Source organism: Fukomys damarensis, unplaced genomic scaffold (genome assembly GCF_012274545.1).
Source record: "Fukomys damarensis isolate Sample0158 unplaced genomic scaffold, DMR_v1.0_HiC HiC_scaffold_39, whole genome shotgun sequence".
Taxonomy (NCBI): Eukaryota; Metazoa; Chordata; class Mammalia; order Rodentia; family Bathyergidae; genus Fukomys; species Fukomys damarensis.
In genome coordinates this window covers 126,625,957-126,653,505 of record NW_022900951.1, presented here as the reverse complement: position 1 = coordinate 126,653,505, position 27,549 = coordinate 126,625,957, and the positions used below count along the sequence as shown (strand labels likewise).

Genomic DNA, 27,549 nt, shown 5'->3' with positions numbered 1-27,549 from the left:
TGTCTGTGACTGAGCCCTCATCCCTAAGCTCAGTTACTGAATAAGCTCGTGAAGATGAACGCGAAAGGAAGATTGCTTCTGAGAAACAATCTAGACTTCGGAATGACAGTCAAGGAGTTTCTTACGAATCACTGTCAAACTACGACACTTGTACAAGACTGGGCGGAACCTCCTCAAACTATGGACGATTCCTCAGAAAATTATGCAGGTTACTTTCAGGTTTGGTTTCACTTTAAAGAAACAGAGAGGAAAGCAAAGAGGGTTTTACAAGGCCACATAAAGAGAAAGGATACAGACGAGCACTGACAAAGCAGGCAACCTGGAGCCAGACCCAGTCACCTCGGGCCCAAAGACTTCTCTGGAAGGCAGAACAGAGCCGTCCCTTGGCAGCACTGGGGCTTCAGAGGCAGGGCCTGCTGTCCCCTCCCAGTGTGGGCTGGTGCTCCTGGCTCAGGCTCCGGGACACCAACACAGCCAGTGAAGGTAGCAAGGGACAGCAGCCCCCAGCGGCTTGGGGACGAGGGAGGTGGGCCTGGCACACTGGAGCTGCGGCTCCCTGGGGACACCAGCCTCTCTGCTCCTCTCCAGCATCTTATCCAAACCCTGAGGGCTCTGGCACAGCTCAGAGCACGAGGATGTGTGCCAGCATTGGTGGTCCTAGTCTCTGGCCCCAGGAATGAGTCATGCTTTGTTTGAAACCATTTTGGGACAAGCCTGAGCTCCCCAAAAGCCTCTGAGAAAGTGATCTCCGGCTCCACCCAGAAGCCCAGAGTGCAGCTCGACACGCCAGTCCTAACTTTTCCCTCTTGTGGACCCTTAGAAGAGAGGTGGCCAGGGCCCCTGGCTGGTCCTCAGAGCTCAGTCAGGAAGTACAAATGCACTGATTTGGTCACTCGTTTGTCAGTCTGTCCCTCCTGCATTCTCTACATGTTCACTCCACCTGCCCAGGGCCAGCCTTAGGTACGGGCTGGGCCTCCAGCGTGGGGGAAGCTGGTGCCTGTGCTGAAGGACTCTGAGGACCAGAGGCAGGGGTGGGGGAATAGGGGACAAGAGCAGAGCATAGGGAAATCCAAGGGCAAAGGACATGGTGAAGAGCAGTAGACAGGAGCCCCGGAGAGTGACAAGTGTCCATTCTTAACATCCCAAGCAGCTTGGCAGCTTGAGCCTGGCCTGTCACCAGGGATGTGAGAGGATGTATCTCCCACAAATGGCTCACCCTCTGCTCTCCAAGCCAGTGTCTGCTCCAGCCAAGCCTTCCGGTGGGGACTCTATGACTCCAGATCCCACGGGGCCATCGCTCAGCTGTGTATGTGACCTGTTACGGGAAGAGAAGTGTTTGTTGAATTTTTTTTTTCCCCTGAAGAACTAGGGATTGAACCCAGGGCTTCCTGCACACCGAGCAAGCGCTGTACCACTGAGCTACACTCTCAGCCCTTGCTACGTCTGAGTAGGCTTTGATTTTTATCTAACTGTGACGTCATGGGAGCAGGCCCTTCCCTACACTGCTGCCCTGCGTTGCTCTCACTAAGACCAAGCCAAGCCCAAGTGGACCCCAACAGTAAGTCTTTCTAGCTGCTTCAGAGAGAGAAGTCAAGAAACACAGTGAGGGGAGGAAGTGAGCACCCTGGGGGCTGATGACTAAACAGATCAACAGGTAAGACTTAGTAGCCCTGGCGCCCCAAGGCTCCCGCCGTCTTTCCGGGGTGCCCACCCCTCATTCCAAGGGCTTGGAGTCCTAACTGAGGAGCCAGGTCCATGGGCTCAAATCTGTGGCGGCCAGATGCCCACTGAGGAAGCACCCAACCTACAGCCACTGCTTACAGATCCAGCCTCAAAGGTCTGGGACTCGTTTGTGGGAGGGCTCTGGGATGACAGAGCACAACGGTCCCCTCCAAACTCACCAGCCCCAACCGATCGAGGCTCTGACTTCTCTTCACTGACCGGCCCGCAATTGTGTCCCTCAGCCCCTAGGGAAAGCCCCTGCCAAATGCTCGATGGAGGCCCACACACTTCTGCTCACTGAATTCCCTAAACTGCCAACTTGTGGGCCTGGCTCTGAAGGCCACTGGCATGGATGCTTCGTCCTGGAGTAAAAGCATGCTTAGTGAGCAAGTGTGACAGCTTCCAGTGAATGGAAGGAACCCACTGAGGGCCGAGTGCTGGGACTGGAGCGTCCTCGCCATAGTCTGGTCTTGCTGTACAACTGGCTGCCTCGGGGACCTTGGCATGGGCCCACCCTCTGCAGGTCTCATCCATTCATTCATTTTTTTGGCGGGGGGGTTGAGACAGGGTCTCACCATGTAGTCGAGACTGACCTGGAACTCACTGTGTAGCCCAGGCTGGTCTCAAACTCACAGCGATCCTCCTGCCTCAGCCTCCTGAGTGTTGGGATTACAGGTGTACGCCACCACACCTGGCTCTCATTCATTCATTGTTTAACAGATGCTCATTGAAGACCCATACTATCCCCAGGGACACAGCAGGAATAGGACTGTCCTGCTCCCAACTCCGTCCACTGACCTTGGACCGAGAGGGCCCTGCAATCTGGGTGCACAAAGCTCCTGTGTCCTGGAGACCAAGAGTCTGCTCTCTGCAGTGAGTTACCTTTCAGAATCTGTACTGGGGCCCTTGAAGGTCTCTTCACCAATGGAGTGTCCCTTGAGCTCTCTGGGGCAGGGGGCCTCCTTGTCTCTGTGGCCTGGAGAAGACCTATGGAGGAAAGAAACAGACCTTAACCATGAGTAGCCACCCATCCACAGCTGCAGGCAGCTGCCTCATCCCCAAAAGCCAGCTGTCTCCAAGAAGAATAAAACCTGCCGTGGATTGATTGGCTGACTGACCAAACCTTACTGATGCCCAGTGTTGATTGGGGGCCAGGTGTGTTCTCGTGGCTTTACATGTTTTAACTCTGTCCAGTAACTCTGTAGGTGCCCATTTTCCAGATGAGTCGCCTGAGCTCCATTAAGCCACAGTGATCTATTTCAAGTTCCACTGTAGTAAGAGGGAGAGCCAGGATTTGGATCGGAGCTGTCTGACTTCAGTCTTCTGGATTACATTCCTCCAAACGGAAGCCCAACTTTAACCCACTAACTCAGTCCCCACGGTCTTCTTTGAAGTCATCGGGGGCCCAAGTTGTCAAGTCCAACAGAGATAGTCCTGTCATTGTCTCCCACTGCCATCAGTAGCCACATGAGCGGCCCTCCCTCGTCCCTGCCACCTCTCCTCCCTGGCCACACATTCCAGGTCTCCTTCACACCGTTAAGCTCACTGTTCCCAGTGCTCCTCCCTGTTTACGTGCTCCACAACCCACCGGGCTGCCTGTTCTCCTCCCATGGCATCGACTGCCACGAGGCTTGCACTGATGACTTTCAGCATCTCCCAGGTGGACGCATGGAGGACAGTGTGGGGGTGGGACAGCGGGACATGGTGGAAGACAGCTTAGCAAGTGATGCTGGAGACCTGGACCCAGAGGAGGGCAGCGGGAATGGACAGGGTGTGTGCAGGGCCAGGGAGAAGGAACCAAAGAAGAGATGTGTCATGGATGGCACTTCCTGTGGGAAGCTCTCCCGGGCTACCGCCACTCTGGGGCTTGAGGGGTCACCTCCTGGGGACACCCCTGCCTCCTGCCCCAGACTCTGGCTTTTCCAGTGTCCCCAATCCCACCAGCTTCCCCAAGGGCAGGGCCAGGCCCGCTGTGCTCCTTGCTAGTCACGGCCCTCTCTGTCCTCTTCCTCCTCAGCTCAGGGTGCCCAGAGGCTGATCCAGGGACCTCATCCACCACAGGTGGCCCCCTCACACAGGCAATGCAACTGCCTCAGTGTCCCCACTCCACACAACTGGCCAGTCCTGTCCCTTCCTGGAGCTCAAAGCACACGAGGTTAACATCTCAGGCTGACCTGGGTCATACCTGCACATGCCAACCCCATCAGAGAGAGTCAACAGCTCTGGCCCAAGAAGGCCCAGGCCCTGCTGGGCCCCAACATCGGGCCGTGGCCTCCCAGGGATCAAGCGCTTGTTCTGTGATGACTGCCCAATGAAAGAACAGACAGCTGCGTTTCTCACCAACCCCCAATCTCCAGGCTCCTGGGGGCAGGACTGCCGGGTGGCCCCAGACCCTCTGCCCCTGTCTCTGGATGGTGTGGAGTGAGACAGACAGCAGCAGGACCCCAGGACACTGTTCCTTCTATGTCTGGGACTACCAGGCAGACCTGCCCAGGTATGGCGATCTGCAGGCCACAGGAGAGCAGAGAGGTGCCCCTTTCCTGCTGTGTTGGCCATGCAAGGATGTTCTCCCACGGGTGCCACCTGGCTTGAACCATCCCCATCCCCCCATTTTACTTCTGTTCTCGCCTCCTCTTTGACCTCAGGCCTTCTTGGCGCTCAGGCCACTGACCTGCTGGCTGCAGAGGAAGGGGTGTGAAGAGGCCCCTCACCTATCTTCTGCCCAGATCTGAGCCCAGACCTCCCTCGGCCACAGCAAGAGGCCTTCCAGGCACAAGTGAGGTCAGCTGGTCTGACAAAGGCAAACCCCAGGACAGGGTGAGGCAGGCATTATGGGGGTGACATGATCAGACTGACACTATAGAAAGGCCACACGGGGAGACCTGGGAGGAGAAAGGGTTAGAAGGGTCAGGATAAAGGCAGGGAGACAGGGGGTCCCTCACTTACAGTTTCCCAGATCGCTTAGCCACTCTCAGCTGGCTCTGGGGTGGACCCTAGTTTCTGGCTCCAACCTAGCCTAGAAGCCTATTTTTAAAGCATGTGCTGCCAGGGAATGGGGGCGTGGCTGGTTTGGGGATGTCCAAGAGGGTAAAACATATTCTCTCACTGTCATTTTTGTTATGTCAGAAAGGAATAAGGACCCCAGCCAGCACCCTATCTTTCATATCCTTGTACCTCCTCCTTTGTCATTTTTCAGAACGACTCCTTAAAGATTTCGCTCAAATGGCGCCTCTTCCTCTTCCGGAGGGGCAGTGACAGGGTTGAGCTGTGGCCCGCAAGGCTGCACTGAAGTCCCGCCCCACAGGGGCCCGGTCTCCAAGGGTGCTGAAGATAAGATGGGGCCCGACCTCACCCAAGCACTGGGGTCCTACAAGGCGAGGCGGGGGAAGTCTGGAGCCAGGCACAAGGAGGGAGGACAGGCGGGGCGGCGGCCCCCAGAAGCCAGAAGGGGCCCAGGCCTCTGCCCGGAAGCAGAGAGGATGGGTGTGTGGCTCTGAGCCCCAGGCCCAGGAAAGCACACAGGAGGGACAGAGCCCATCGGCTGTCCCTGCACGGAGGCCCGGGTTCGGAGGACGCGGGGGCGCTGCGTCCGAGTCCCCAGGGAGAGGCCACTTGCCAACGCCAGCCTTGCTGGCCCCACCGAAGCCACTGGGGAAGGGCTGCGTGTAGACCCAGGCAGACAGCAGAAGGCTACAGCTGCAAACCAGGAAGAGCCAAGGATTGACAGCAACAGAAACTGAAAGGCCTGGAATACATTCTGCCCCTGAGCCAGCAGATGAAGCACAGCCTTGCCACTACCCGGATCCCACACTTCCAGCCCCCAGAACCGTGAAGAGATTTCTGCTGTCTCGGTTCACCCCATCTCCAGTTTCTTGTTGAAGCCGCTTCAGAGAGCACAGGGGCTGTCGGGCCTCTCCTCTCCAGTAACCGCCACCCCAGCGCCTCCGCCACAGCAGCTGTGGGTCACACAGAAGTCTGAAGCTGGGCTTCACAAGGCAAAGAACACTCTGGAAGGCTGCAGACCCTGGGAAGTGCTCAGAGGACAGAGAGCCAGGCATTTTCTGAAACCCTAGGCCCCAAGTGCCTGTGGGAGTGACAGTGACCTATGTCAAATGGAAATCAGTATGGTGATGCCTCAAAAAACTCAAACTAGAAATCCCATTTGGCCCAGCTGTTCCCCTCTTAGGTATCTTCCCAAAAGAGTTAAAGACATCATACCATAGTGATCCATGCACACCCACATTTATAGCAGCATAACTTTTTTTTTTTTTTTTTTTGGTACCAGGGATCAAACTCAGGACGTTGCACCTGTGAGGCAGGCAGCAGAACCACTGAGCTAAATCCCCAGCCGCAGCACAACTCATAATAGCTAAATCTAGGAAGCAGCTTACACGTCCATCAGCAGATAAATGGGTAAAGAAAATGTGGTATTACACATGATGGAGTACTACTCTGCCCTGAAGAAGGACAGCCATGGGTCATTTGTAGGGAAATGGATGCACCTTGAGGCCATAACACTACGTGAAATAAATCAGACACACAAGCTTAAATATTACATGGTTTCTCTTATATGAGAAACTCAAAGCATAAACAACTGTATTTTAAAAATAAAATAGGCTAGGCATGGTGGTGCACGCCTATAATCCCAGCACTCGGGAGGCTGAGGCAGGAGGATCCCTGTGAGTTCAAGACCAGCCTGGGCTACAGAGTGAGTTCCAGGTCAGTCTCAACTACATAGTGAGACCCTGTCTGAAAAAAAACAAAAACAAAAAATAAAAGACAGACAATACAAAACAGGGAGTTCGATCTCTGTGTATTAGAATGGGGATCTAAAGTCAGAGGGAGGGGAAAAGAATTAAGATATGTTATGTACATGTACCTACTCCCTAAGAAGAATGTAAACATTACGTACTGCAAATATGTACCAAACCAAACCAAAAGTGTGTTAAGAGTCTTTGTGTGGGGGTGGGTGGAGGGGGGTGTCCTTCTCATTATCCTTTGCCGCATTTCCCCAAAATGCCAGTAGGTGGCAATATTGGCTTCCTCCTGCACTGGAAAAAGGGCCCTGCAGATTGGTGATCAGTAGATTAGCAAATATATTAAGGGGAGCAAGCAATGGTACCAGCGCCCAGGCTCTGCACTAAATACCTGATGTGTCTACCCCACTTCCTATTTGGGACAGCCTTGGGAAGCAAGTACTACGGCTTCCCCTATTTTCCACATGAGGACACTGAGGCACAGAAAAGTGAGAAGACTTACTCGTGGTCACACGGCCCACTCAGGGCCAAACCAGGATTACATTTTGTGTCCGAAGCTACAGTTTTACTATACCCTCCCCGCAGCTACTCTGCCAGGCAGTATATCGGGGTCACACTGCACTGGCCAGAAGAAATAGTGTAATGAGAATTTCAGTTTTGGGTACCGATGGGGGAGGGTTTCCTTCTTCCTTGAATGTTATGAGAGAACCAAGGAAGTGAAACCAGAGCAGAGATGGGAAGCAGCCAGGCCGGGGATATCGAAAAGGGGGACTCAGGAGGAGCTGGCAGGACCAGAGTTGGAGAAGCTGTAGCCCTTGGCGGGCCTGTGCCTGGGGACAAGAATGATGACGTCTCCTCTCCCACTGCACGATAGTCCAGCCTTTCTCTGGGCTAAGTCCCTGTGCCCTGCTGGCTGGGCTTCTCCAGCAGACAGTAGCTGGCCATGGGGGACTGAGGGGGGCTGCCTGGTCCGGTGCAGTGCCTGATGAGGTGGGGTCAGAGATGAAGGCTTCCCGGGGTCAGGACCAGCCAGTAGCTCAATTGGAAGCAGCCAGACTCAGTTTCAAATATTCTGTGGCTGCAGAATCTGAGGGGAAAAGTATCTGGAGCATCAAATTGAACTTCCTGTTGGGAGACTGGACCCGTGGCCGGCTTTCCTGCGGAGCCTCTATCGCACAGTTCTGATGAGCGGGGAATCCTTCCTTCCTGATGGAGGGTGCCCTGTTGTGAGACGGCTGTGGTGTCTAGAAATGTTCTTCTCCCCAGCTCTTCAGTAACCTGAAGGCCTAGGCCTGTTCTTTTCCAGACTGAGCACCCAAGCTCTTCATCGATCCCTCCAATCTCCAATCTTTGGGGAGCTTTGCGAACCCAATTTAGAATGTTTGCTATAGCAGCCTTAGGAAAGCAAGACGGCCATCTTGCCATGACAGCCGGATGATGGATATTAAACATACAAAGGAATTTTACAGAAAAGGTGTTATAATGCTTCTGAAATCCACAACAAGAACAACCTACATTATCTCTTAAAAGGCATCTGAAACCATCCATTGCCTTTTTTTTCCCAAAAAAAATAAGGAGAAATGGGAAATGTATACTGTTACGGGATGACTTGTGTCTGTGAAAACTGATTTATTGAGGTACCAATGCCCAGTGCCTCAGAAGGTGTGTGCACCTCCAATGGATTTGCAGATAGGGTTTCGAAGGAGGTAATTAAAGTAAACTGAGGCCACTAGGACGGGCCCTAATCCAGTGTAAATGGTGTCTTCATAAAAGAAGAGTGGGACAGACACACACACAGAGAAAAGATCATGTGAGGACACAGGGAGAAAATAAGCATCTACAAGCCAAGGACAGAGGTCTTGGGAGAAACCAACCCTGCCCACACCTTGATTATAGACTTCTGGCCTCCAGAACTCTGAGGAAATAAGTTTTTATTGTTTAAGCCACTAAGTCCATCCTACTTCATTACAGCAGCCTGAGCCCTTATATCCCCTCAATTACCAAGTTCCCTAGAGACTGTCCTCAATCTTCCTTCCCAGATCTTCAAGGTTCTTGTGGATGAAATTGGTCTGGAGAGAGTCAGACAAGCAGAGAGAGCCAAGGGGATGGTGGCCCCACTGTGGAGCGCGAGTGTGGGAGCGAAGATGGAATGAGGAGAGTCAGCACAGGCCCCGGAGCCCACATGGTGACCAGTGGGGACATTCTCCCCTTCCGGGTATCATGAAGGTACAACGCTTCACAGGAATGGGTTTGGATAAGGTTCTCAATCCAGACAGCAACACCAGGGTGCTGGCCTCCCTGCAGGACCTAGCAGCATTCCACACAGAGTACAAGGAGGTATCCATTGCTCTTTGTCCACAGACAAGAGAGCACCATTATCTGTATAGACACCTAGGGCTCAGAAGCCAGGAGGCATCGCAGCCCGACCTGCAGTGAGATCAGCAGCACTCAGCCTGCCCCTGGCCTGTCACCCCACTGCCGGGTCCTCCCTGGTTAGCAGCACGCCCCAGCTGGGCCAGCAGGAAACCATTTGACCAGCTCCTGGGCACCCACCTGGCCTCCTGGCTCCCAAAGGGGCCAGGCACACCCAGCATTCACTTGGTCACATTTGCCCAACAAACTTTGGTTCTGCCTCCATCCACGCTGGCAAAGAAGGCAACTTGTGAGACTCCTTCCTTGGTTGGCTGAACTTGACCAACTTACAGGAGTTCCAGGAGCAAGCTTAAAAATGGCAGTAGCCACTGTTTAGTGGCTAGCCCTCTAAAATCCTACAGTTGGCACTTTGTCTTGGGATACTATTCTACCAGAAAGCTCAGCAGTGCAAGGGTTAAGGTGACACAGATAAGTTCTGAACAGATGAGAACCAAGCACTCTCTCCCTGGAGGCCAGGTTGTTTTGTTTCTTTCAGCCCTGGGACATCCAGCCAGATGGGCCCATCCTGTTACCAGGCACATGGGACAGTGACCCTTAGGCCTGGAAGGGAGGTGGCCTTACAGATGTCCTCTAGTGACTGAACAGCAGGCAGGTCTGGCAGCTACTGGTCCCAGAGAGACAAACAATTGGTTACCTGCTGAAGCCAGGAGCAGACTGTGCCGGGGCAGGTGGCTCCTGGCTCCTCTCCACCGGCCTGTCCTCATCCACCACATCGACCCTGTGGGCAAAAGGAGAAACTGCACTCGTGGTCTTGGCTGCCCTGCTGAGGTGGCCAAGAGGGGCCCAGCCACTCCAGCTCAGGGTACGGACAGTGTGCAGGGCAGAATGTGTCCTCCCCAGATCCGTGTTCCCCTGGAACCTGTGTCTCTGACCTTATTTGGAAATAGGGTTTTGGAAGATGCAATCAAGGAAAGCTGAGGTCACAGTGGACTAGGGTGGGTCCTAAATCCAAGACCAGGGAGATGTGGGTATAGACACGGAAAGAGTTATGTGGAAACAGAGGCACAGATTGCAGTGATGCAGAAAAGCCAAGTCACGCCAAGAACCGCCAGGAGAGGGCCCTGGGATGCATTCTCCCCACCAGCCCTGCCTGTGATCGCCCTGTGATCACCCAGGTCTGCTCCCCAAAGCTGTGGGAGAAGCAGTTTTCATGTGTTAAGCCACCCAGTTTGTGGGACCTTGTTACCGCAGCTGCAGGAACCTAGTATAGTCAGTAAGAACACACCATTCTCTGCCACTTACTTTGTGCTGCCAACCCCCTGCTCACCATTTCCCATCTCCCTCCTCTGGCCTTGGCACCCCTGCGACACTTGGCACACTAACTCCCTCTTGATTCCCATTCTCAGCTTGTTAGGACACCTTACTTTGAAGTTTTCCCTGTCCACCCAACTAAAGATCCACAACAATGGACTTTCCGGAAGTTTTTTCTTCACTCTTCCCCCAATATTTTCCTCCCCCAGCAGGTGCATGGCGGTAACTAGTGACTGTCCGACAAGGTGATCCTTCTTGGTTTACCCTTTGGACTCATCTCCAATGTGTCACCTCCCAGGGAATGTCTCTTGGTGGCTCTGTTCCTGGGCCTGGGTCAAGCCCCAGCCCGGACAGGTGGCAAGCGGAACTCACCCCCAAGCTGCATTTTCTCTCCCAGGCTCCCACCTGCGCAGAACTGGTTACTGGGACTGCATGTGCCACGACAGTCCCAACTCTGCCTGCTCAGGGACAGCAGACACCCACCCCTACTTCCCATCCCCATACCGTGCTCACAGGAGGCCAGCAACAGGCTTCTAAGGCTTCCCTGGACGCCACTTACCTCTTTGCAACAAATGGAGCCTGTGTCTCCTGGGTAGGGCTATTGGAAAGCAAAAAGAAAGACGCCATGTTGGGCAGAACCCATGGAAAGGTGACATCTAAGTGTCCTAGGTCTCTCTCCTATTCCCAGCACCTCACCCGCCCCGAGGCAGCAGCACTACCTTGTCTTTTATAGAAAATGCATCTGAGAGGCTGAGGAGGCCCAGCTAGGAAGGCCTGTGGGAGTAGCTCTCACCCACTCCTCCACAAGGCGAAGATGGCACCCCGAGGAGAGGGGAACAGCCCCAGCATGGAGCCAGTCGTGGCCCAGCCCGGCCAGGCCCCGAGGCCAGGCCTCCTCTGGCCCTGCAGGACGTCCCAGGGGCGGACTCACCCAGCACTCTTCTTGGCTGCTGATAGGACATAGGAGTGCTCACGGGGGGCACTCTTCCTCAGAACACTGCTTGCAGCCTCTGACCTGGGGTGGCACGGGCTAGGGGTCAAACTGGATGCACTCTGCCAGCCTGGCCCAGGGTACTCTCAGGAAGACTTGGAACCAGCCCCGGGAAGGTGGAAGTCGAGGGAAGGGCAGGCACTGAGGCTGGGCGCTCCAGTGACTTGCTCAAGGGCACCTGCCCTGTGGCCCAGCCCTAGCTCCCCAGCGCACACAGCCTGCCAGGGTCCAGAATACACAGCACATGCATACAGCCTCTCTTGCGGCACCCGACTCTGCTGCTTCTGTTCAAGTTTCCCAGGACCCTTTCCAGAAAACTGAAAGAATGTCCTGAAAACCCCAGGGATCAGGCTTCTCCCTGGCACCATATCAGCTGGGTGGTCTTTCGACAGGGCTTGGGACAGCCCTGTTCCCACAGCTGCGGCCCATGTATGGTACATTTGTCGTTGGAGCAAAGACTTGGGTCTCTGCCCACCCACGGGGATGCCCAAGTGGACACTATTACCTCCTTTTCTGCTCATCCGAAGAGAAGGGCACCTCCGCCTCCTCCTCGACAGTCCCTGAGAGGGAGCAGCGCCTGACATTGTAGGGCGCCCTGGGGGAGGGAGAGGTAGTCGTGACCCCCCCTGCTCCATCCCAGGCTGCAACCTCAGCAGCTTAGGCCCCTCATGTCCACCACCACTGGAATACACTGGAATCACTGCCTTTGGCCCTGAGTTCATGCCACTTCCTTCTCTGCGACGTCCAGCACTCCTCTCTCCTGATCCAGTCCTAGCTGTTCCTCAAGACCCAGTTCCCTAGAAAGACGAGCCAGCTGCTCCATGATGCTGGATATGGGGACAAGGCACCACAATATAAAGAGGTGGGGCCCCTAGGAACTAAAAGCGCAAACCCACAGCTCCGTCCAGAGTCCCTCTCCCTGGTCAAGCAGAGCGGGGCCTTCAAAAGAGACCTCAAAGGGAAATCTGGCAGAACCCAAAGATTTATACCCAAGACATAGCTCATATTTAGACCCAAAATGCCCAGGCCAATAGGCTGTCAGGCCCAGCGACATCCTGAGGGTCATCAGGACCCCAGCCCAACACAGCCTAGCCCTAGAGCCCAATGCAGAGGACCGTAATACTGGTGATGCCCAAGGCAGGCTGTAGCGTGAACCCCACAATCGGCTTGTTTATAGAAGTGAGTCAGGCTGAACCCTACGTGCCGAGGTCAGAGTAACTCGCACCCAAATTCTGTTCCCACAACTAAAACCTTCAGACTGGAAAGACAATGTTCTAATTACATCCATACATTTTGTCTATTCTGTTCTAATTTGAGAATGCTTTGTCTTGTCCTTTAGGAGCTTTATTTACATTAATTTCCATAGAAACCATTCATAGCTCGCCTTTACCCCAACTGATTGCCAATAAAAGTCAGTGCCTGGAACCGGCCAGCGCCTTTGTCGGTTGCACTGGCATGGGTCATCCTGGCTCCCTGCTTTCTCTCTCTTAGTTCTGTTTCCTAGTGTATTCTTTTTCTCAGGCTTGCATCGCACACTGGGCAGGTGGGGACTGGAACCTGACCATGGGGGTCTCTAACACCTGAGGCCCTAAGAGGTGCGCGGCACACCCAGGAAACAGCCCCATGATCCTCTCTCCAGACCCACGCATTCCTTAGAGCATGCTGCAGGCCCTGCTCTGCCTGAGCTCAGAAGTGCAGGGCACCCAGCTTTCGGTGGGCTCCGGGCCACAGCTGCCCTGGCAGGTGGTGTCCAGCTCATGAGACTTGCTCTCTCTCCCCAGACCATGCCCACAGTCTGAAATGGCACACTCACAGCTTCTTGTAGTCCTCCGTGGTCATCTTGTAGCCAGAGGTGGAGGAGCGGAGAGGGCCAGCATTAGCGGCTTTCATCAGACCAGCAGCACTGGAAAGTGGACAGGTGTCCATGTGCCCACCTACAGGCCCCCCTCTTGCCTCCACATTTGCCCTCCCTGTGCTCACTGTCACAGTGACCAGAGCCAGTCAGAAACGGTCCCCCTCCCAGACAGGCAGAGCCCCCTGGACCGGGCTCTCCCAGCTTCCCATGAGCTACCCATGACTGTACCTTTTTGGAGCCCCATTGGTCTTGGGGAAGTGCTGCTGGGGCTGGGATGAGCTGTCTATAGGCCTGGTGAACACCCCCCTACGAGAGAGCCCAGAAGATGCTGAGAAGTCAGGGGGCGGCCCAAGCGGCATGGGAACGCAGGCAGGGTCCTGCAGTCACTTACCGGATGATGTAGCCAGTGGAAGCCCTTGCCCTTGGAGACCTGCCAAGGGCAAAGGGGGCATGAAGTGAAGCGAGGCCTAAGCACCATCAGAGCAGCTGGCTGCAGGGAGTCCCAAGGTAGCAGAAACGAGGAGAGCTGGCTGCCCCACGTCCCTAGCCCAGTTGCCAGGTCTCCTCCCCCAGCTTCCCTTCTCCTTCCCTGGGAAGAGCACCTGCAGCTGGCTCCTCTATTGCCAGGCCCAGTGTGGCCCCGACTCAAGGCAGGTCCCCAGGAGGACATATCCCGCGACTGCAGAGGTGTCCCCTTTGAAGTCCAGCTTCTCCCGGGCCTACCCCGTCCTGGTGTTCCCAAGGCCTTGCTTGCTGACAGCTCTCCTAGCGTCTGTCCCCAGAGCCTACCTGGTTCTGGACGGAGGTTCCCTGCCCACTCCACCATATGGCCACAGTGTCCCCCAAGACAGCTCAGGGGAGCCTGGGCCTCAGCCAGCCAAGGCAGGACCCTGATTCGCAACACCCCAGAATGGCGTTTCCAAGAGCACCCCAAACCAAAGTCCCAGCTGAGGACTGTGCCCCACCCCCCAAGTCAACCAGCTCTGTGAGGAGTGGACTTTCTCGAAATGAGATGGTCCCCAAACTCGCCAACCTTACACACGGCCCCTGTCCCACTCCGCAAGTCTCCATTTTGCCTTTGTCTCTTTACATGGGTTGTGCCTGTGTCCCTCGCAGGGATGTCAGTCCCAAGGAAAGGGCCTGGGTCTTGACCACAGGACATGGCAGTTTGTGGGCATTGAGTCATTAAGGGATGACAGGCAAGACCACAGTTACCAGAGGCCGCCCGGTGGGTCAGGGGTTGTCACCTCTACCACCACTGAGGAGCCCCCACAGTGGACCTGCCACCAACTGCCAGCAGCTTGTGCCCAGGACCAAGCCAATATTTCCGTTCCCCTTTCTCTCTGGAGCAGCTCCTCCAGATGCCAGAAAGAAGTGACACACTTTAGAGTGCCCAGCCCTGGGCATTTTATGGAAATGGTTTCAAAAATACAGAGGCCAGCTCAACGTATCTGAACCAGAGCCCAGCCAGAGCCAAAGTGCAGGTGCCCCCAGCATGCTGACTGCCGCAGCACGCCACAGTCAGAGCTGTCCAGACTGCTTCAGAGATGTCATCGCGTTCCCAGAATGATGGGCTTCCCGAAGACATTTCTATCCTGTCAGCTGGCACCATGAAAGCCCAGCAGGGGCACCAGCACGCCACATGGCCACACAGCTTGCACCACACTCCCTTTCCCAGGAGAGCACGGACACTCGCCCGGCCTTCCTGGTGATTCCAAGCTGCAGGTCTTTCGTGGCCCTTCTCAGCTGCCTTCTGGGTACCGCCCGCCTCGACCTGCCGCAGGGACTGTCCCATGATGCACGAATCCCCAAGGCATCACTTCCTACCTGGCCTTTGAGACCTCCCTAGGTGATGAAAAGGACGTGGCACGACTCCGGCCAGCAGGCAGCTCTCTGGGGAAGGAAGAGACGTCCTGAAAGAGCAGCCTGGCACCAGGAGTCTTCCCGCCTTGATTTGTGCGGGGTTCCCCTTAGCTTCATTGCTGTGGCTGTGCTGTGAAACCCAGGCCGGCCTGTGGCCATGCGGCCTGGCAGAAGTCCTTCAGCATCCCAGGTACCGCGGGGCCCCATGGATTGCAATGCCAGCCCTGGACTTACATAGTGTGGCCCTCGGATTCGTCCTGCTTGGTGATCCAGCTCTTGTCGCCCTTCAGTGTGGTTCTTACTTTCATCTGCTTGAGGACATTATTGCGTTCCTCCTCTCCAGGTGGCAGAGGCTTCCCTGGCAAGGGCAAGGCCAGAGCGCCTCAAAGGGGGGGCCTCCTGGGCAACCCTCCCAACATGCTGCTCCTGCTCTGCTGCCTGGGGAGTTCCCTGGCCCCAGGGGCTGCACCTCACCAGGAGGGCACACACGGGGCGCAGGCCTCACCTTTGGGGCTGCCTCCCAGGGCGGAGATACTCATGGTGTTGCTCTGCCGGGCCCTTCTCAGTTGGTCCAGCGGCGCTGCTGCAGACAGAGGAAAGCAGAAAGGCTTGTGGGTCACTGCTATGGTGTGGGTGGGGTCTGTCCCCCCACCGGCTCTCATATGGAAAGCTCAGCGAGACCTTTGATGACTAGATCATTGGGGCTCTGACCTAGGAAGGAATTGATGTAGTCCTCATGGGGCTCTGGCTTGCTCTTGGGAGCAGGTTCTTATCAAAGAGCCAGGCCGGCCCTGCCCAGCCTCTCTACAGCTTCCTGTGTCACTGTGTGAGCTCTGTGTCACATGCTCTCCTGCCATCAGCCAAGAGGTCCTCACCAGAGCCACACTGACGCCAGTCCCATGCCCTCAAACCTCCAAACGGTGAGCCAAGTATCTTCTCTCTGTAACATACCCGTCCTCCAGCGTTCCACTATAGTAACATAAGACGGACTAATGCAATCACCACATAGTCCCTGGCACACAAAGACCATTCAGATTTTCTTTCAGGCTTTGGGGATGGTAAGAGCTGGTGGACTCCTGAATGGAAGAGAGGCCAGGGAGCAAGCACTCGCTGAACCTGCCACTTCCAGGTGACACACTCACCTGGCTGCCCAGAGCTGCTCACAGGCTGCCAGGGGCCCTTGGGAGAGGGCTGGCAGAACTCCTCGAGGGCTGGGAGATGGCCTGGAGAACGCCAGGCGCTTGGAGAAGCAACTGCTTTGGGGTTGGTCTATCCTTTGAGTTTCTTAGAAGCTGTCAGACAGACCTTGGCAGGTCAGCTAACCTCTCTGGGCTTCCTCGCTTCACTCATTTGTAAAATAAGCTTTTCAAATGTGGACTTTTAGGGTTGCTGTGAAGACCGGAACAATGTTCGGGTAATTGGAGAGGAGCTAAGGAGCAGTGATTCTCAACTTGTCTTTGCAGGAAGGGGCACAGTCGGTGGTCTGCAATAGTACAGAGATAGTTCTCCCTCTTTGCCCCCTCTACAGCCTGCAGGTGGGGCTAGCGGGCTGGCAAGGTAGGGCTGCAGTAATGTCTGAGGCTGAGGCGAGGAAGCCAGCTTTCCAGGCTGGAAGCAAACAGGAGCCACAGGAGAAAGAAGGCCCAAGTTGCAGATCTAGTAGCTGCCCTGAGTAACCACAGCAGCACTCAGGACTCTAAACAGGGGCTGGGGCCTGAGGGGTGTGGGCACACCTGGAAGCCGGGCCTGTCTGTGCCGACGCGATGCAGACCAACCTTCTTATCCATGGTCTGCCCTCCGGGTCCCTCCAGGCCCAGGGTCTGACCAGCTTGGGACTGCTGCCAACAGGCAGGGCCTGGATATACTTCCGTGGAAGTCAGAGGCACACTAAAAGGGGTGGGGCAGGGGACCAAGACCAAACGCAACTCACCACATCAGCAAGAGCTGACCTCCCCTAAACTGCTCCTAAAGAGTGGCCCAGGCAGCCCAAGCCTGCTGCGTGCCAGGAACGGCATCTCATCACAGCACATGGGCATCACGCGCCAGCAGCTCCCTATTGAGTGGAGCTCGTGCCATAGGTCATCTTGCAACTGCCCAGTCCAACTGTCCCCATCCAGTCACACAGGCACAATCAGAGTCTGTGGGTGGGGCCCGAAGCCTGAGACTTCAGATCCCTGGTCTCCGGTTGCTTCTGATTGTGAGACCTTGGGAGAATCCCTCACCTTCTCTTGGCCTCAGTCCCGGGCAGGCAAGCAGGGCCTCCTACTACTCTGTTTTTAGGGTCCTTCTAACTGTGCTGGGCACCTCAAAGCCACACCTTGCCAGAAGTTTCCTGCCAGCTCACAACCAAAGGAGCCACTTCTCGAATCAGGACGCACTCACACATGTGAAGAATGATGAGAGCAGAGCGGCTATTGCCAACCCCTGGGCTAAAGGGACAGGGACACGTGCCTGACAAGGACCAGGGCTGGTGTTTTGCATCGGTGTCTTTCCATCAGGCCTGGCTGTGCTCGGAAGTCAATTTTCTTTTCTTGACAGGGCAATAATTCCGACAGTCAGTAAGACCACTGCCAAATCAGAACTGAAGAGTAGTACAGCTCTTTGCGACAAGAAACCAAGTGGGTTGATAAATGACACTTGCATTCCTATGCCAGCTGGGCACTGGCTTCTCTCTTCATCCTGCCACCCTCACCCCTGCCAGGCTTGGGTCAGGCCAGGACAACTGACCTCCTCTTTAGTCCTTCTGCCGTCAGCGCACCTCTTCCCTTCTGCCTCGTTCACTGGCCCCTAATCCCGCTCATCCACCAGCCCTCTCTTTTCCTTCACCTCCCAATGGTTCTCACTGTTCCCAAGACTACAGACAAACTAATCAGTCCCAGTCTCTTCTCTCCAGCCCCCCTCAACATCCACACCATGCTTCAGGGAAACCACGTGCCTTAGAGTCTCCGGATGGTGGCCCTGCCAGAATAATCCCTGTGCCTTTGTTCATGCCAGTCCCCTCCTGAAATGCCCTCCCAGTGCCTCTCCTTCAGGGCCCCGCCAGCCCTGCCACCCCCGCTTCTCCTGGGTGCCCCCATGCCCGGAGTCCCACGACAGGCACACACCCGAGCACCTTGGGACTGGCAGCCCCAGTCTGCCTAGGTGAGACTGCCCATCTAGCAGCCTCAGGAAGCACAGAGCTCAGCACCCTCCACACCCCAGCACAGCCCCGCACAAAGCTGGTCTCCTGTCAGGTCCACCATCCTCTTCCCTTGTCTGCAGCTTTGGAAGAGGGAGGGTTGCCACTCACACGCACTGCTGATGGCAGTGGGAACTGGGGTGTCCCTTGGGGGGACAATCTCCACAGGTATTAAAGGCTAAAGGGAAAGCCTGTGGATCCAGCTGTTCCACTGCAGCAACCCAAGCTGCAAAAGCAACTGCACAAGTGGGGCTCGTCCCAGCCCTGAGCATGCTGGTGAAAACCTGGCAACAACCTAAAGCCTGCCAATTATATACAAACACAGTATGGTCCACACAACCAAGCAAACACTACACACCCAGAACAACTTATCTGTAGTATTTAACCTACCCTCCTATACAATCAGTTCTCCACATCCCAGGGTCCACACCTACAGATTCAACCAACTTTGGGTCAAAAATACTAAAATCATTGCATTGGACTGAACATGGACCGACTTTTTGTCTTTGTTATTTAAACGGTACATAAAACAACTATTTACAAAGCGAGGACACTGTGTCACAAGAAATCTAAAGATCATTTAAAGTACTGCATGCAGAGGGATGTGCATAAGGTATGCAAACATGATGCGATGTTTTGTAAGGGATCTGAGCACCTGCGGGCTTTGACCCTGGTGTCTCTGGAGCCTGGTCCAGGCCACAGGTGGCAGCAGTGGCATTGGGGGAAGGAAGTACACTTCTTTGCTCAAGTGAGCAAGGGACAATGACAGACGGAGGGACAAAGGGTGCACATGAGGCCCACTGGAGGCTCTTTTCATCGCCTGGGGAGGGTGGAACCACCGGCCAGGTGGGGGGATCCCCACACCAGCTCCCTCACCCAGGAGACATGGCCAGCCCTGCTCAGGAGGCTGAAGGCCAGGGAGTCTGAAGAGCGTGGCTTGTGGCCTGGTTCTTGTCCACATGAGGGTACACGCTCCGTGACACTCTCAGGGTGCCTCCTCCTCTGCTCTCATATAAAGCAGGGAGGTGAGAGGAAGGCGGCAGGACAGCTGGCACTGATGAGCACAGCCCATCAATGTTCACGGACCCACAGCTAGTGCCGTGGGATCCACTCTCCAGCGCTTTTAAGGCAGCAAGTAGCAGAAGTGAACTCAGGCAGCCTTTCAGGCGTTGCTGCCCCCTACATGCGCGCAGGGCCTGCCCAATTGTAAGCCACGCTGCAAGGAGATCCCTTTGATGGGGTCTGAGAGGTGCGAAAAAGTTTGGCCCCGGCAGGAAATGCACTTGTGCAGTGACCCCACACCCACACAGCCCAGGGGCCAGGGCTCGGGAGCCAGGCAGCCCATGTGCAATCCATGGGCGGTGAGCATAGATCTTCATCCCCACTGCACTGTGACCACAGTGAGCCTGGGGAGGGTGCTCTACCAGCCCGGGGATCTGAGTCCTGGCCCACACAGGAGCTCTGCTAACGCAATGCACACTTGACAAAATGCTCCCTGGGGCAAAAGGACAGGATCTAGGTGACCCAGGCACACCCAGTGCAGCCACCAGGGACTTGGCCTCCACTGTCAACCTCCTTGTGGAGGAGGAAGGGGGTTCTTCAGGCTGGGACCAGACACCCAGGCCTGACCGAGTCCCTCAGCCTGGCCAAGGCCTCCAAGCACATGGCCCAGAACCCACTGGAGGAGAGCAGCCCCACACGCCACCTCTCCACTCACACCTTGTGCTACAGCTGCAGCACAGAAGAAACAGGAAGAGAAGAGCTACTGGGACTGGAGTCCCACTCACTCCTAGAAGGTGAAGAGCCAATGTTCCGTCCCCAGCCACCTACCCTTCCTTCCAGTCTTCCTCTTCTGTGAGCCTGAGCTACTCTGGCTCATCATCCCTGACATCTAAAGAGTTCTCCCAAAGCTGTCTCACAGGCTGTGGCCTCTGCTCACATGAATCTGTACTTCTCTCCCCAAAGTGGCCTGACATGGCTGGGATGTCTCACTCTCTGAGCCTAGGTCTCCTCATCTGTGGAGTAGCACAGTCACCAAACCTATGGAACCACCCACTAGGTCTCCCTTTGGTAGGGTATCCCCAAGCTAGAGCCTGTGCTTCTTTATGGAACTTTCCATCCCATGACACAGGTGTCTTGATATGGTGGCTGTCTTCATCTCCCAAATGGCTCACAAAGGAACATGTTTAGTCAAGGCCAGCCATTCGGTTCACCTTTCCAGTATCACGGTCCCCATTTCTACTTTGACTGGAAAACAATTGATGGTTCTTTGGTAATTGCTATATCACTCTGCTTAGGCCCTGGCCTGGGCCACCAAAGGGATGGTTGGTTTATGTGACACCTTCCACACCAGCTTTCCCTCATGGCATACTCCTGGAGCCCACCAGACATGGCTGACTCCACTTTCCTCCCTGCTACTGCAATTTCTGAAAAGTCTGCCTCGCAACCTCCTAGGGAAGAAGCCCTCTCCCTAATTGGCTAGGTAGAAGTGGGGAGCCAATGAAAGGGTATAAGGAGCCTGATTTCCTGGCCACAGCAAGTCCAGTGTCCTCAGAGGCTGAGAGAGGGAAAGCTGATGCACACAGATTATCACATGCTGGATGGAGCCCGGGCAGTCAGCAGCCAGTAACACAAATGCTTGGCTGGTGTGTGAGTAGGCAGAGACAAAGACAGAAGCAGCAGAAGAGGGCACCCAGCCACCTTTAAAACTAACCCAGAGAAAGTTTTGTAGATCCCCCCCCCCAACCACCCACACATTCAGGTCACTGCTTCCTAGCTCAGGAACATAGCCCAGCCCCATTCCTGGTCACATCACACTAAACATGGAAGGAAGCAGAAAGCGCAACAGAGAAGGAAGGTGTCTGGGGAGTGAGAGCAAGTGGGCCGACCGAGGGGCCAACCTCCTGCTGACCCTGCCTGGGCCTCCTATTCAACGCTGGGCAGCACCTGGGGCAATGGGCACAGAAGCACATATGCCCTAGTGGCTCTCTGGGGCCCTGAGCGCCACCCCTCCCTGGGACCCTCACTCACTCTGGTTCTTCCCCAGGACCAAGAGCCTCCCCACCATTTTTCCTGTGTCACCCCTGCTCCACCACAGCTGGGATGGGCTGGCCTCTCACCAAAGCCAGGGTGAAGGTGAGAGAGAAGCCAGCAGCAGGCGGAATCTGGCGAACTCATAGACCACCCCCAGACTTGCTGGGCCAGCAAAGGCTTAGGCCAATGGAGAGAACAGGCTGAGTGATCACCCTCTCCCAGCCTGGGTGGCAGGGAGACACGATGGCACCCAAACTGTGCAGAGAAGGGTGTATGCCGGACAGGGACCTCTTGGGTTAAGTGGGAGCCTTGCCTTTCAGGAGCACCCGAAGGGGCTGCATACACACAGCTGCAGGGTGGAGGCGCGGGTGCTGGGGCTGGTCTGAGTCTGCGTGCGCTAGGCACTGGCCATGGGCGAGCAAGAGTGGGCAGGCCACGGCAGCGGTGTGAGGGGAAGACTTTCCCAAGGTGACTCAGGATGCTTCACACCTCGGAGCTGCCAAGAGGCCCAGCTCCACCTCCCCACACCTGCCAGTGTTCTGCGACCCGTGGGCCCTTAGAGCAGCCACACTCACTGGGATCACAGCTCTGTCTGTTGTAAGCACAGAGCACACAGCTCAGCTCTGGGCCGGCCCCTCAGGTATGGGTCAGGAGTCAGCATAAGAAAGCAGCAGGGTGAGGCGAGAGCCTGCAAACCAGTGGCCAAATACAGACGCGGCAAGGGACATCGGGATGAAGCCATCAAGACTGGAGCTGCCCCGTCCAAGGGCTGACTGCTGGGCAGACGACACAGGCATTTCCACAGGGCTCCCGAGCATGCTCCAGTGGGAGGACGGTGGCCTTAGGGAAACGCTTGAAAGGCTCTCCAAATGCTCCCTAGCCCTGCACCTGCCCACCTGGGGAAGGTGTGGGCTTCAGAGCAGCTCACCCAGGTCACAGGACCCGAGGCAGGGCTGCTTTGGGTGTGTGGACTACAAAGGCCTCACAAGTAAGGAGACGCTTGGCTCCAGCGAAGGCTCCCCTGGAGGCTGCAGTAAGAAGTACAATGCCAGGCTGTGGCGCTCCACTTGTTGGGCCAGGAAAGGCCCCGTCAGGCCCCGTCAGGGCCTGGAGCAAGTGGAAGGGGGCATGACCTCCACCCCCTGTGAGAGTGCCCTCACCTAGTCTTTTCTCAACACACACACTTAGCCCACTAAGTCTGTTCCCAGGCTTATCTAAGCCTGATTATTGGGGCCAAAGGAGCTGAAATGGCTGGGAGCAACGGGGGCACGCCTGTAATCTGAGCTGCTCGGGAAGCTGAGGCAAGATTACAAGTTCGAGGACAGCCTAGCCAAGTTAGTGAGACCCTGTCTCAAAATAAACAATAAAAAGGACCGGGGGTGTAGCTCAGTGGTAGTAGAGTGTGCCCCTGGGTTCAATTTCCAGTACCCTCTAAGAGAAAGACATTGGAATTGATTGAAACATCCCATTTTATGAAGCAGCCTCTTGCGGTCAGGTCTTGTGCAGCCGTCCACAGACAGGCTGCTCCCCTTGCAGGAGACAGAAGAGGCACCTTGCTGCCACTGCTGCACCTGCAGACGCTGGAGCCGGGGGGAGGGTCTTCAGGGCAGTAGGAGAAGGGGCTCTTTGGAGATGATTTAGCACCTTGCTCACTGCTGCACCTGCAGACGCGGGAGCCGGGGGGAGGGTCTTCAGGGCAGTAGGAGAAGGGGCTCTTTGGAGATGATTTCAAGACCGTGGCAGGGCCGAGCCACAGAACCATGGCTGAGCAACTGGATCGCGTCTGATGCCGTGGCCTGCTGGGAGCCGCAGCCTGGAGGCCAATGAGGTGGCAGGAATGAGGTGCACCAAGCAGAAAAAAAAAGAGCTGGAAGAAAACTGGGCTGCAGAGGGAGAGAGTGTAATGTGGAAAAAGGACACGCGGAGGGTGATGCTGGTCAATGTGCTTTACAGGTAAATGACTTCTGCATGAAAGTCTGGAATTTCACCTCTCCCCATCCTACCCGTAACACCCCACAATCTAGACTTCTTGGCGTCTGCCCTGGGAGGAAGACATCTGAGGCGGGCCAGCTCCCTCTCAAAGTGGCAGGGTGGTTGCAGGGGAGCTAAAGCCCTGGCAGAGGACATGGCAGCCATGGCCATCTCCACTTTCAGGGCCCACGATTCCTCCTGAGTCCATTTTCATCCCTTAGCTGGTGCAGGCAACTGCCCCAGGTCGCTGGGCCGCTTCCAAGGTAGCTAGGTCCTGAGGGTCAGCGAGGGCTGTTGGACAGAGCCCTCTGAGATGTATCAGCGGAGGGTCTGGGTGAGGCCAACATGCTGGGGACAGCAGGGGTCCCTGTTACCCCAAACAGGGCCCTGGCCCTCCAAAGGAGCTATTTCCATTGCATCTAGGGCTTCCCCTCACCAGAGGACCATGACAAGGGGCCCTCCCTGCTCCCCAGTTGTCTCTGCAGCCTGAGAGCCAAGACCCGAAGACAGTCTTAGCCTCACGGAGGTGCTGTGCCATCTCGGACTAGGCAGCCGATGGGGCCCAGAGGTGCTCAGCAGTCACGGGCCCCGCCCCAACCCGGTTCTTTCTCTCTCCCCTTTCCCCCTGGAATAGCCTGCATCTTCACAGCTGCCACCTGCTCAGCCTTTGCCAGAGGAGGATCAGTGACAGGAAGTCACCCCCACTTGCCCCCCGAGTAACATTAGCTAGTCAACAAAAAGCTCCCTGCTTTTGTCCTAGTTACAGGTGAGGATCAAAAGGAAAAGAACTACCTCCTGAGACCCGGCCTCTCCTAGCCTTTCTCTTTCTCACCCTCCCGTTAAGCCCAGGCTCAGAGCCCCCTCAGCACCAGCCTTCCCAGTCACGGAAAAGAATGCGCAGGCCGGGGGGCGGGGGAAGCATTTGCCCAGGGACAGGATTCCCTTTCTGCAGCAAGCCTCTCCCCAAGGCCACTGGCCAGGCTCAGTGCCTGGAGACAGATGGGAGCTGGAGGAAGGGCGACCGGCCCTGGGGGCGCTGCCAGAGCACTGCAGTTCCCAAGGAGGAGCCCTTGCCCTTGGCTCGGGTCCTAAAATATGAAAGAATGAGTAGGAGCTCCTGCGGGCAGAGTGGTGAAGCCAGCCCTGCCTTTCGATTTTTGCTGTGGCTTTTCCCCCACAGTCTGAACCAGGCAATGCCTAATGTAAGCATTTTCAGCAGGAATCCCCAGTGCTGTGATTGGAGTCGTCATAGTTGTTCTCTCCATAGCAACTCTTGGCCACATGAAGCACTCTGGGAAATCAACCGAGTCATCAGAAAGTGGCATGCAATGATCACAGGGACCAGGCCAGGGGCTGGACACAGAGCCTGAGGTGTGCCCACGGATGGGCCACGGCCAAAGCCATCAGAGGTCACTAGTAGCAGCTTGGCGCTGGCCCACCATGATCCTAGAGACCGGGAGTTCTCAAGAGCAGTTTTGGGCCACCAGCAGCCCCAGGGCAGCTCTGCAGGGAAGAGGGGCACTCAGCAAGCATTAATGAGTGGCTGCAGAATGCCCACCTCCTACTCGAGGCCCAGTTCCCATCCCATCAGGAAAGGGAGAGTGAGCAACGCTCCCGTGGGAAAAACCCAGCATTTCTGAAAGTGGCCTCTGGGTCCCTCCAGCAGCCAAACCCCCTGGGAATCTGCTTAAACTGAAGATTCCTTCCTGCCTCCCCACCTCTGGGTCTGAGCCTGACATTCATCCTGGAGAATGACACCCAAAGGGGCCTTCTTGTCCTTTGCCTTTCCAGTCTCTTCTCCACCCAGACCTTTCTCAGCCACTTCCTGTCTGCGTCCCACAGTTCTTGCTCATCCCAGTGTCCCCCAGCAACCAAAAGGGAAAGGGAGCAGAAAGTTCCTGCCAAATGTTTCCATGTGTCTTCCAGAGAAATGAACCTGGCTCCATTTGTAATCCTCAAATGGGACTTGAGCAAGTCTCTCTCTGTGCCTCAGGTTCTCTTTGGAAAAATCAACTGGCACCAACACTCCCCACCACGGCCCCTCGTGAAGAAAGAGCTGCACGACATAACCCTAGGCTCGAGGATCCAGGAGTTCCGTGTGCTGCGCTTAGAAGTTGCCTGTTACTTATCAATTAATTCAAGATAAGAAAGTAGAAGACAAAAATGAAAACAAAATGGAAGAGCTCGCGCCTCTGCAGCAGTGCCACCCTTCCATACACAGAAATGAGACCTTAGGAGGTGGCATGGCAGGCTCAGGTTTATACAGATAGATGGCGGCTGAGTGGGGTGTCCTCTGAGCCAATTGGCTGTCCAGGCACTGCCCTCCCCTGCCACACTCCCTACTGGCTGCAGGACCATGAGCAATGCATCTCCCTGCTCCACTGTGAGTGCCCCCGCTCGTACTGGCGTCAGCCACTTGTCTGTGGGCATAGGGGGATGGATGCAGAGCCCCTAGTCCCACAAAACCGGGGGAGTACAAAAGCCTAGGGCACTACGTGGATACTTCTCAGAGCAGTGGAGCCCCAGAAAGCAGCTTTCCTCTTCCCAGGCATTGGTCATGTCCCATGCCACCAGGGCACTGGCAGTGCAGGTGGCCTCGGGGCACAGTGGCAAGCAGAAGGCCAGCTTGTGTTACAGCTGACCTGGCACCGTGTAGGCTGTGGGCTGAAGCAAGATGCAGACCAAAGGGATCAGTGACCTGGAGAAGTCTGAGTGGGAAAGGCTTCCAGAATGCATCGGGCTGGAACTGGGGACGTTTGCTTGGCATGTAACTAAAGACATCCCAGGGAACAGGTGCTGATGCCTACGTCGGCCAAGTCCCAGGCCCACTGCTTGGGGCCCAGAGTCCCTGCCCTGCTAGATTACTCTCAGGAGGCTGCCAGGGCACTGGGAAGAAAGACAACAGCACAGAGCAGGCTGAGGGAAGCTGAGGTGGGGCTCTGGCTGCAGCTGGGACCACTGCCCTCGAGTCAGGAGGGCTTGTCTGGAATCTGGACTTGTGCTGAGCAGGAAGTGTGACAGACAGTCACTGCGGCCATTTCCGTTCAGATGGCCGCTCCTTACTGAGTCTCTCTGGATAGGCTGCTGCTCTTCTGGACAAGGTGCGGGGTGGATTTCTCTTCCAGCCCTCACTGCCCAGCTCTGGGCAGAGGCTAAGGAGAACTGGCTTCAGTCTTTCGGGAACACAGGAAAGGTTAGGCTTAAGCAGCCCTGAAGGATGTGCAAGTTCTGAGCCGGGGCCGCAGAGCTCCTCCTCCTTCCCAAGTTCCCTTCCTCCAGGAAGCCTGCCCTGACCTGTCCAGCCAGGGCTGCTTCCCCGCTCCCAGCATGGGAAGCCCCTAATGCCACCCAGAGCCACAGTACCCTATGTGGTCACAGGCTACTTCTGTCACTGAGTCATGGAAAGGGACAGACCTTAGGTACCTACTGCATGCCTGGCCTCACACTAGGTGCCTGTGGGTCCCTGCTTCCTGTCCCCAGCCAGGCACCATGCCCAGAAATCCAAAGGCCATGAGACCAAGGCAAGACTAAGATGGGTGTCAGGAGCCTTGCGCAGGGCCAGATGAGGTGGGAGAGGCTCTTCCTCAGGCTTCAGCATGGGCAGAGCTCCTTGCCCCCTGCCAGCTTCAGATCCTGAGATGCTGCTACATCACTCTGCACAGGGTCGGGGCTGAGCGTGAATGACACCGCTGAGGTTCCAAAGCCCCATGGCACAGCCCCTCGGAGTGCCTGGCCACCCTGGATAGGAGGTGGCCTACCATGCTGTCCACTTGGGGCCCCAGCTCAGAAAAGTAGAGCAGATAGGAGGGCCTGAGCTTCCAGCCTACCTCTGAGACATGGTATCGCTCTGCCTCTCCAAAGAGGACAGGCTCTTGGCTCCCCCTGCCCCCACTAAAAACAATTGAGCCACAGAGCCAGGGAGCTGCAGATCCGGTTGATAGCACCACACAGACACTGGATTCAGCGCCTCCTGTCTGGGCACCAGCAGCTCCTTTTCCCAAGGCCCTCCCTCAGATCGCCCTATGCTCAGCACGTTCCCATCACAAGCCACCAGCCAGACGCGGAGGGGGTTCCCGGGTGAGCCAGCCTCTGGCTCTCAGTTTTCTCATCTCTAGAATGGACATGGGGTACTGGGTCATCTGAGATTCCCTGGTTCTCGCAGCAGCAATTCTTGGATTCCCGTGCCCCCCATCAAATAGTCTCCTGTAGGAAGGGCGACAACAGAGGGCCAGACCAATGGGGGGGTGCGCTCTCCTTAGGCACGCAGGGCCTCCTCTGCCCCTCTGTTAATCTCCTCTTAGAGTGGAAACAGGAAGCCGAGAGAACTGCTTCCTCGAGGGAACCCAAGGAAGAACGCTGGCAGCGGCTACGGGTTATGCTGGGGAAACTGAGGCAGGCCCCGGCTCGTCCCCAGCAGGATACGGACTGGGTGGCCCTCGCTGCCTCCCCGCCGGGCCTCGTCCGACGGGTACTCGACAGCCCTAGCTGGAGCAGG

General features: G+C 56.0%; 1 protein-coding gene across 7 annotated transcripts in view; it reads right to left on the bottom strand.

Moving 5' to 3' along the window:
* Positions 1 to 27,549, bottom strand: part of Znf185 (zinc finger protein 185 with LIM domain) — a 57,906-nt gene that overhangs the window by 28,520 nt on the left and 1,837 nt on the right. Inside the window, exons 1-12 of one of the 7 annotated variants that reach the window (XR_002025394.1) lie at positions 15,378 to 15,770; positions 15,107 to 15,230; positions 14,837 to 14,902; positions 13,401 to 13,439; positions 13,238 to 13,315; positions 12,968 to 13,057; positions 11,660 to 11,749; positions 11,095 to 11,178; positions 10,723 to 10,761; positions 9,547 to 9,630; positions 2,605 to 2,709; positions 1,217 to 1,315 (exon numbers count right to left, since the gene is read on the bottom strand). Coding sequence is in view for 6 of the 7 variants with exons in the window: in XM_010625361.3 (XP_010623663.1) it covers positions 1,217 to 1,315; positions 2,605 to 2,709; positions 9,547 to 9,630; positions 10,723 to 10,761; positions 11,095 to 11,178; positions 11,660 to 11,749; positions 12,968 to 13,057; positions 13,238 to 13,315; positions 13,401 to 13,439; positions 14,837 to 14,902; positions 15,107 to 15,230; positions 15,378 to 15,534 (1,055 nt within the window). In the remaining variant the exon portion in view is untranslated. Of the gene's footprint in view, positions 1 to 1,216; positions 1,316 to 2,604; positions 2,710 to 9,546; positions 9,631 to 10,722; positions 10,762 to 11,094; positions 11,179 to 11,659; positions 11,750 to 12,967; positions 13,058 to 13,237; positions 13,316 to 13,400; positions 13,440 to 14,836; positions 14,903 to 15,106; positions 15,231 to 15,377; positions 15,771 to 27,549 lie in introns of those variants that run through there. The other 6 variants (XM_019207655.2, XM_010625361.3, XM_019207653.2 and 3 more) reach the window with 6 other exon arrangements.